At 33.9% G+C, this 9,896-nt stretch overlaps 1 protein-coding gene across 1 annotated transcript; it reads left to right on the top strand.

Annotated features, from left to right (window-relative positions):
- Positions 1–908: 908 nt before the first annotated feature.
- On the top strand, positions 909–1,865 carry LOC107160957 (olfactory receptor 52Z1P-like). Its single transcript, XM_015507530.1, has one exon. It carries the CDS (start codon positions 909–911, stop codon positions 1,863–1,865), a length of 957 nt encoding a protein of 318 aa, XP_015363016.1.
- The last annotated feature ends 8,031 nt before the right edge of the window (positions 1,866–9,896 follow it).

Consider the following 9,896-nt stretch of genomic DNA (forward strand, 5'->3'; position numbering starts at 1 on the left):
AAAAAGAAGGTATGCGAATGGAAGCTTCACTGAGACCAGAAACCAGAGAGGAAAAAGATTGGAAGGACTAAGAAGAGAAGCTTTTACCTGAGTAGGATCAGATGAAGAAGGCAAAAATTCACTGTGACCAAAATTTTTCTTTTGTTTCCTTGGCATTGTTTCTATCTTGGGGGTAGAATCCCTTGACCATTACCCAGTACATCCTTCAACTGATACATAACTACATTCTTCATATGACAAGATCCCCTATCTCTTTCTCTCTGATTTTTCCATGAGCCTGGAAAACTTATCTTTCCTGTTGTAAAATTAAATGACCATCAGTTCACCATTGGTAGACCCTTTTTCTCCCAGGGTTTCCCAGGCTCTTTCTCTAAAAAAAAAAAAAATCCTTCTCTCTCTTCTCCTGAAGAGCCCTCTCTGCAACTGCACAGTTGTTAGTTCATCCTTGTCTGTACTCTGCAGGAATAGAAGGAGGAAGGGAGGAAGAAGGTAAAATGTGTAGGCGATGTGAGGACACTGGTGCTAAGTCAGAATAATGCTGTATTGGAGCTCACTTCGCATACAGTTGGTTTGGCTGAAAAACATGCATACTGTGATGCTGCAAAACAAGGACCCGGTCCCAACATATACTACATTAAGTTGATACAACAATACACAAATCAAGGATAACCTATAGTTCTCTTTCTACTCTACTCCAAATAAATTACTAGAGAAAAGACTATGAGAAATTCTTCAAGATAGGCTTTCAACTCAATTATAGGCGTAGTGATTTTATCTGATAAATAGTGTTGAACTCCTAAAAAGATTACAAAATAATCAACCTAAGTAAAAAAAAAATACCCTTGTTCTACATCTCCAGTGCCTCTCTCTTCCATCCTAGGCTTTAGAATCAAAGGACTGAGTAAAACATGACAATGTCTTCAAATCAAACCAACATCAGAGACATCTGGTACACCATGACTGGGATCCCAGGACTGGAAGAGGCACACATATGGATTTCCATCCCCATTTGTTTCATGTACCTAGTGGCTATTGTGGGCAACACTCTCTTATTATTCCTGATCTTCACTGAGCGCAGTCTTCATGAACCTATGTACCTCTTCCTCTCCATGTTGGCCCTGGCAGATATCTTTCTCTCCACAGTTACCACACCAAAGATGCTAGCAATCTTCTGGTTCCAAGCTGGGGGTATTTCCTTTGGTAACTGTGTGTCTCAGATGTTTTTTCTTCACTTCATCTTTGTGGCAGAGTCTGCTATATTGTTGGCCATGGCATTTGACCGTTTTGTGGCCATCTGTCATCCACTAAGATACTCGACCATTCTAACACCCTCAGTCATTGGAAAAATGGGTGCTGCAGCAATAACTAGGAGTTTCTTCATCTGCTTTCCCTTGGTTTTTCTGGTATATCGGCTCCATTACTGTGGAAAGAACATTATTCGTCATTCATACTGTGAACATATGGGCATTGCTAGATTGGCCTGTGATAGCATCAAAGTGAACATCTACTATGGGGTGATTGTGGCCCTGTTTTCCACATGCCTAGATGTGGTATTAATCATCATCTCCTATGCTATTATACTTTGTACTGTGTTTAGAATCCCTTCTCGGGATGCCCGACTCAAGGCTCTGGGTACCTGTGGTTCCCATGTCTGTGTCATCCTCTTGTTCTATACACCAGCTTTTTTTTCCTTCTTTGCTCACCGGTTCGGGGGACACAGCATACCCCTGCATGTGCATATCCTCCTTGCTAATCTTTATGTAGTGGTACCACCCACCCTGAACCCCATCATCTATGGAGTTAAGACCAAGCAAATCCAGGACAGAGTTATTCAGATCTTTTATTTGAACAAGACACTTTGTTAATATAAACCCAATGGATTAGTTTTTTATTATCCCAAGAAACTCAAAAATTGATGTGCATTTGAAGTTATAGTGAACATCTTTTATCATGCCAATATTAGGAAGAAAATAACAGCAAATTTTTGAGTAAATGACACAATATTAAATTTTTCCTGTGTGTGTATCTTTTCTCAGGACAGTATTAGAGCAAGGATATCTTATTTTCTGTATAATATTTAGCTTTGTTTCAACAGGCTTAAAGTGTAGTAATTTGAAGGCAAGTTTCAATTGTATATTGATGCAAAAAACAGAATTACAGATACAACCCACCTCCACATGCTAAAAGATATGAAAAATAGATTTCCCAAACTATGTAATGGACATACAGCCTATTTTACTATAAAATAGGAAGATAAAATAGTATTATAGTTCAAATAAAGTAGTACTCACCTGCTTGGCACTATAATAATTGAATATTTGGTTTATGGTTTGGGTTTGGAAATTCAGCTATCTGACTGAATAGTATATTTACTATTCCTGGGCATATGTATATGAACTATATAATCAACATATACATTATTTTATGCCCATTATAAGGTGATTGGAAGGCTTACACGACATGCTCACCTGACACAATCTACATAAAACTCTTAAAACAAAGCCCAGCACAAAATGGAAATGAAATGCTGTTGCTTACTGTTGTTATAATTGGCAGTTATGGAACCAGCCTGTGTCCCACAAATATGAGACCTGCAGGACAGAAAAAGGAGGTTCTGCATTCCATTTCTTCTTTCCTATAATTACTGTTAGACATCTTGGGACATAGTAAGTATAGTTAATTCTGGGTATTAAATCATTTAAATTTGTCCCGGTGGAGACAAGAGAAACACATTATCAGTGATTGGTTTCAAAATTAATAACATGTATACCAATTAAGACCATTGAAATGGACCCATATTTATATTTATTAACTAAAGGGGCAGTACACTCTTGGTCATGATATGATGGCTCTATGGCCTAAATATTTTTCACCATGAAGGCCAGGGTATTTTTAATGGCCATGGTAAAATGCATTCATCAGGAAATAGAAGCAACAGTGGGATATCAAGAAGATTATAGGAATACAAGATAAAGTTGAATTAAAAAAATTTACATGTTCTTTTCTAAAAATATACTTGCAAAGGAACAAATGTACATATATATGCTCAAAGCATTGGTGATGAAAATGAACAACTAAAAATTATAAATGCACATAATGAATGTGTTAACATGCCTCTTAAAATTGTGTGTAATGCAATTATTACAGAATGTTACATGTATGTGCTTATATGGAAGTGAACTTAAAAATACTTTTCAGAGAATCAGATGTTGAAGAATACTAATCATGTGATCTCAATTATATAGATACATGCCCTTATATTCGTCTCCGGAACCATATAGGCATTGCATTTTGTAACAGTCAGAGAAGTATATACAGAATTCTATGATGTTGCGGATATTTTTTAAGGAAACATTTTAAATAAAAATAGTTTAAAAATTAATTTTGCCTTTCAATTGTCTTTTCAAAATGAGACATGTAGCATTAACATTACATTACTCCATCAGTCTATAGATATTACTGTTCTTCTCTTTATATAATATTATCTTGTAAACAAGTTAAAATATAAACTATGTGTATATAAAATTTAATTTGTTTAGCATTGAATGCCATTGGGATAGGTCTCTCCTCAGAAAATCATTCAGTCTATTCAACACACAATTCATACTTGTTCACATTTAATCCCAGTAAAGATAAATTGTGAATGACTAAATCATTTACATATCACATTAAATTTCTTATTATCCATAACTTAAATTCTCAGAAAGTTTGCTCCAAATTGATTAAGTGTACTTTAGAACCAAACAAGGAGAACATATTTAGCATAAGACCGATTGTCTCCAGAATACATGGTATGGAAGGAATACATTTAGCCTGTAGTCCAAGACATCAAGACCAGTATTCTCCTTACCTCTAAGTTTGTAATAACAACCTAAAATACTTTATTGGTGTGCAATGGATAATTTCTGCAGAAATAATTTATATTTAATCTATAACTAGACGATGCAAAAAAAAATTAAGTTTGCAATGATTTTCAAAAATTTTTTGTAGTCCCTCATTAGTTCTAGTTTAATGTTGTCTTTGGAATTATTTTGGTGTCTCAATGTACTCTTAAAGGCCAATGTTGATACATATTCATAGAAAGTAAATTGTATATTGAATTAAGTTGAGGAAAAATATATTAAGGTATTTACTAATATCTAAAGGTGGTTGGTATAGGAAAAATTTGAGTGATATAAACAGGAAGGATATACATCATTAATGCTATGAACATACACACACACACACACACACACACTTTCATTAAAGAAATAATTTAAAACAATTTAAATTTATTCCATCATTTTAACATATTTGAATATTACCTCATTTAAGAAAAAAATTATTATTTTCTAGGTTGGGTTAGATGAGAACTTTGAGATATTTTACCCTACTCTATTGAAGCAAACAATAGCAACCTTGTTAATAGGAAATATGTAAATTTAAGATATTTTTAGGAGCTGGGGTTGTGGCTCAGCGGTAGAGTGCTTGCCTAGCACATGCAAGGCCCTGGGTTCGATCCTCAGCACTACATAAAAATAAATAAAGATATTGTGTCCAACTAAAAAATAAATATTAAAAAATTTAAAAAGATATTTTAATCAACTAAGTATAACTTGAATCCTACAGAACAAATATAATTACTTATTTAATATTTTATATTGCATGTGAGTACTTATATTCCCTGAGTTGATATTTATGATATACTTAACAAAATAATACAAAGACTAGTTTTTCTTGAGCACAGTGTAACATAAAGATACTTATAGATTTGATTTTAATAATAAATAATTTTGTAGGATAAATTAAGTGTATAGCAACTTTTATCTTTTCATCATTATTTCATGATGTAAAATGTTACTTAGTTCACAATTTTCAGTTGCTAATTTTTGTAAAAAATTTAATGAATTTATAAGTTTTATTGTTTACTTCTAAAACATCTTTTTTCCTGCGTATTGGTCCTTTTTGATTATATATAACATTAAGATTCATTTTGACATAATTATAAAAGCATGGGAATATAATTTACTCTAATTTGGTCCCCATCATTTCTCCTTTTGCTCCCTTATTCTCTCCCCCTGTACCTATCCCTCTATTATACTTTAAAGAACTAAATAAACACTTCTTAAAAGAAATATAAATTGTCAACAAGTATATGAAAAAATGTTCAACATCTCTAGCAATTAGGAAAATTCAAAACAAAACTATAACTCCAGACAGAATGGCAATTATCAAGAATACAATTAATAATAAGTATTGGAGAAAATATTGCAAAAGAGCTACATTCATAAACTGATGGTGCAACTGTAGACTAGTACAACCACTTTGGAAAGCAGTATATGGAGATTTCTCTAAAAATTAGGAATAGAACCACCATATAATCCAACTATCCCATTCTTGGCACATATTTGAAAGATCTAAAATCAGCACACTATAGGGATATGTCATATCAATGTTGATAGTAGCACAATTCCCAATAGCCAAGCCATGTAACCAAATTATGTGTCCTTCAACAGATGAATGGATACAGAAAATGTGGTATAAAATATCTTTTTTTAAATACAAGTTTCCTTAGAAAACATCCCTACCATCATTTGGGATAAAGGCAGATCTAATTATACTGTCACATTACATTTGTATGCCCCATATGTGTTTTTATAAAATGATAGATGATGTGGTATTGCCCCAGTAGATCACTCTATTCTTAAGACTAAAGTGACTCCTTTATGAACTCTTATGTTTTCATTACTTTTTGCAGATCCTGAAATAGTAAATGCCCCTTCAGTTCCCTTCTGCTTGATCTCTTAACTGAATTAATTATACTTTTTAGGTAAAGATACATATAAGAATAAAAAAGGAGACAACAGAGACAAGATGCAGATATAGGAAAGAAAGATGGCAAGATGGCAGAGAGGCCAAGCTGCCAAGCTGTATTTATATGAATAGGTTACTTTAGGTCATTGGCAAAATTAGTACATATTGTTCATTGTATTACTAGGAAGGTTACAGACCTAGCAACATTATTCAGCATATTCCTCAGTTACATACTAAGTTGCAATGTGCAATGTTAGGAGCTTTGTGTAGCTCTGAAGAAAGTCCATTGTATAAAGTTACTATTATGTGAACAGGTTTAGATTCAGTGAACATTATGGTTTTCTAACAAGAGAGTCCCTATATTCCTAGGAGCCGTGTGCCTGAGATCAAAGTCAAGACTTATCAGACTCCAACACAGTTTTCTTGTGAAGGACATTGCTACAGCATCCAGGCATCCTGTATCTTTGCACAGAAACTTTCCCAGAACCCAGGCATTTGGTGTCTTTGCACAGAAACTTCCTAGCCACCATGCATGCAACAGTCACAAAGCTATCAAAGACCTCAATCTCAAACACAGAACCCCTTCAGATACAAAAAAAAAAAAAAGATATAGCCAGAATATCCATTAATTATCACAGAAAACTATACTCAGATTCAATTGAATTATCTTTAGCTATTTATACTAAAATTGAATATGATCATATTACTAGAATGTCATTTTTTCTCTGGAGTGACTGTGTGTAAGCCTGTTGGAAATTAAGTATGTGTGTGTGTGTGTGTGTGTGTGTGTGGTGTATGTGTGTGTGACAGAGCCAGAGGAAGAGAGATACAGAGAAAGAGAGACAAGATAGAAAAGAGAACTAAAATCTGTGATAAAACATTTAGAAAGCCTGTGCTGCATTCCTGGACCTATTTAATTGCCTCATAACTAAAAGGACAGATTTGAAAAACTTACATGAAACCACAACTCTGATTGTATGTATCTAAGTGAGAACAGAGAATAGAAGAAATAGCCAACACACACTGAAGACTGAATCAGAAGCTAGAGCCTGGGAGCCAAAATGCTCAAGCTCAGTGGCTCTGTCTCAGTGTCCTTGGTGCTGACACTGACTGGGATCCCTGCATGGAATGTGTGAACTTCTGGATTCAGATCACTTTCTGTATTATGTGCATAATTATTCTATTTGGGAATTCCCTGCTCCTAGTTCTTGTCAAATACAATCTCCATGAGCCAATGTACCACCTTCTGGCTTGAAGTAATAGATATTGCTTTCAGTACCTGTATCCTACTCAAAGTGCTAGCCATATTCTGGCTCATCTGCCAAAAATAGACCCTTGATGCTTGTGCCTTGTAGATGTTGTTCATCCATGCACTCCACTGTAATGAGTTGGGTATTTTTCTGGTCATGCCACTGCATGCTATGTGGAAATCAGTGAAACTCTGAGATCTGTAACCATTTTTACTCATCAATTTCTCACTCAAATGGTGGTTGGGGTGACACTCAAAGCCATATTCTTGTATCTCCAAGTCTCATGATCTTCAAATGGCGTTTCAAAGTCTTCAGGACCATGTGGTCTCTCATTCATACTGGGAACATGTGGCCATGTTAAAGTGGGCAGCACTAGATGTTTGAATCAATAAGATACTTGGTCTGTTTGTGGCTTCAGTTGACTTGGATTCAACTTGGACTTTACTGCGGTCTCCTATATTTGAGTGTATATAAACTGTCTCCAAGCTGTCTCAAGAGGAAGCTGGACTCAAAACCTTGAAGAACTGCAGTGCCCACACCTGTGTCTAATGTCAGTTTTATCTCTTGACTTTCTTCTCCTTTACACACAGGTTTGAGTTCCACATTTATTCTTCTTTCATGTTCTTCGAACTAATCTTCCTTAGTTGTCCCACAGTTGCTTAGCCTTACCATTTATGGAGAGAGACAAAACAGATTCAAGATCAAGTGTCTAATATTTTCCACCCTGAACTTGCTCCTTGACTTCTCCTTTATCTCATTTATTTCAAAGAGCAATATATGACTGAAAATTCTTGTTGGTGTTGAGTGTCAGTATTTAATCAAGTTCGTTGAATACAAGTCCCAGATCTGAATTCAAGATAATAGCACTTTGACTCTTTCTTAAATGCTTTCACTTGTTTTGGTTACAAAATTAGTGGAAACTCAAACAGCTTTTCACATTTAAACAAAAGATAACATAAAACGCAAAGTTATTAATTTTAATAGCTTGATTAGTTTTCTTACTTAAAAAGCAAAACTAAATTATAATAGTTTGGCTTCTTTTTCAAAATATCAAGTGGCATTGATGCCACTGTGTATGAATTTCAGTTTAATGTATCTTAATTCTATTGAATATGAAGCCAATCATTTGTACCATGATCTTTTATTGCATTAATCATAAACATTTTCATCATAAAGCATTGACATTTTTAGATCCCTGAATATCTCTTCTGAATTATGATTATTATATAAGGATTAACTGAAGAATTGCATTTTAATTTGGCATTAAAATATAACAAAACTTTCATCTTTTTCCAAATATATTTTATATGGATCATAACAGAAACATGAATAAAGGAATTATTAACATAAAATTGAACTCTGGTAGGAAAGTTTCTTTGAAGATAAAGAAAGAAAATATGGAAAGATTAACCATCAGCCTACTTTTTTTCTGATAGTATTTTATATGTGGTTCATGGGAGTGATTCATTTTTTCTCAACCTTTCACCTTCAGTCTGTGGATGTCTTTTCCTGTGAGACAAGTCTCTTGAAGGCAACATATTGTAAAATCTTTTTTTTTCTAAACCTATCTGCCAGTCTATGTCTTTTAATTGATGAATTTAGGCTGTTCACATTCAGGGTTATTATTGAAACATGTTTGTAGTCTTGATCATTTTGGTTTATTTTTGGTTTTTAGCTTGACTTGGTTTCTCCTTTGATTGGCCTTTCCTTTAGTGTGATTTCTCCCTTTGCAGATTTTCATTGTTGTTTTTTATTTCCTCTTCCTGGAATATTTTGCCAAGAATGTTTTCTAGTGCAGGCTTTTTTTTTTTTTTTTTTTTTTTGCTGTAAATTCTTTTATTTTTTTTTAAATCATGACAGGTTTTTATTTAATCATCAAATCTGAAATTTTATTTTGCTGGATATAAGATTCTTGGTTGGCATCCATTTTTTTTTTTTTTACAGAGCTTGGTATATGTTGTTCCAGGACCTCCTGGCTTTGAGGTTCTGGGGTAAAAAAATCTGCTGAGATCCAAATTGGTCTCCCCCTATATGTACTCTGATTCCTTTCTCTTGCTGTCTTTAAAATTCTATCCTTATTCTGTATGCTAGGCATTTTCATTATAATGTGCCTTGGTGTACATCTGTTGTAAGTTTGTACATTTGGTGTCTTGTAAGCCTCTTGTATTTGATTTCCCAATATATTCTTCATGATTGGAGAACTTAGTTATATTACTTCACTGAGAAGATTGTACATTCCTTTGTTTTTAATTTCCTTGCCTTCCTCTATCCTGATAAATCTTAGATTTTTTTGATGTTATCTCATAATTCTTGGATGTTCTGTTTATGGTTTGGGTTTTTTGTTTGTTTTGTTTTGTTTTACCATCTTCACTGTATGGTCAACTTCACTTTCAAGATTATATATTTTGTCTTCATTGTCTGAGGTTCTGTCTTCCAAGTGACCTAGTCTATTGGTGATGCTTTCTATTGAGTTTTTTATTTGGTTCATTGTTTCCTTCATTTCAAGGATTTCTGTTTGTTTGTTTTTCAGAATCTCTATCTCTTTCTTTTAGAAATTTTTGCTCTCTGTTTTTGCTCTCTTACCTCTTTGTTGGTATGATCAATTTGCCTGTATTTGCCCTCTTAGGTAATTCTTTAATTCACAGATCATTTTAATTATGTACATTTTGAAGTCTTTCTCTGATATTTCATCTACTGTGCTGTCAATGGATTCTATTGTTGTAGAATCTTGCTTTGTTTCAGGCACTTTCTTCCCTTGTTTTACATGTTGTCTATGTGTCTTTCTCTCTTGCAATGCAGATCTGAGGTATTGCAGTTTCTACCGTATAATCATGTAGTGTCCCTGCAGGTTAC

Source organism: Marmota marmota, unplaced genomic scaffold, assembly GCF_001458135.2.
Source record: "Marmota marmota marmota unplaced genomic scaffold, marMar, whole genome shotgun sequence".
Lineage (NCBI taxonomy): Eukaryota > Metazoa > Chordata > Mammalia > Rodentia > Sciuridae > Marmota > Marmota marmota.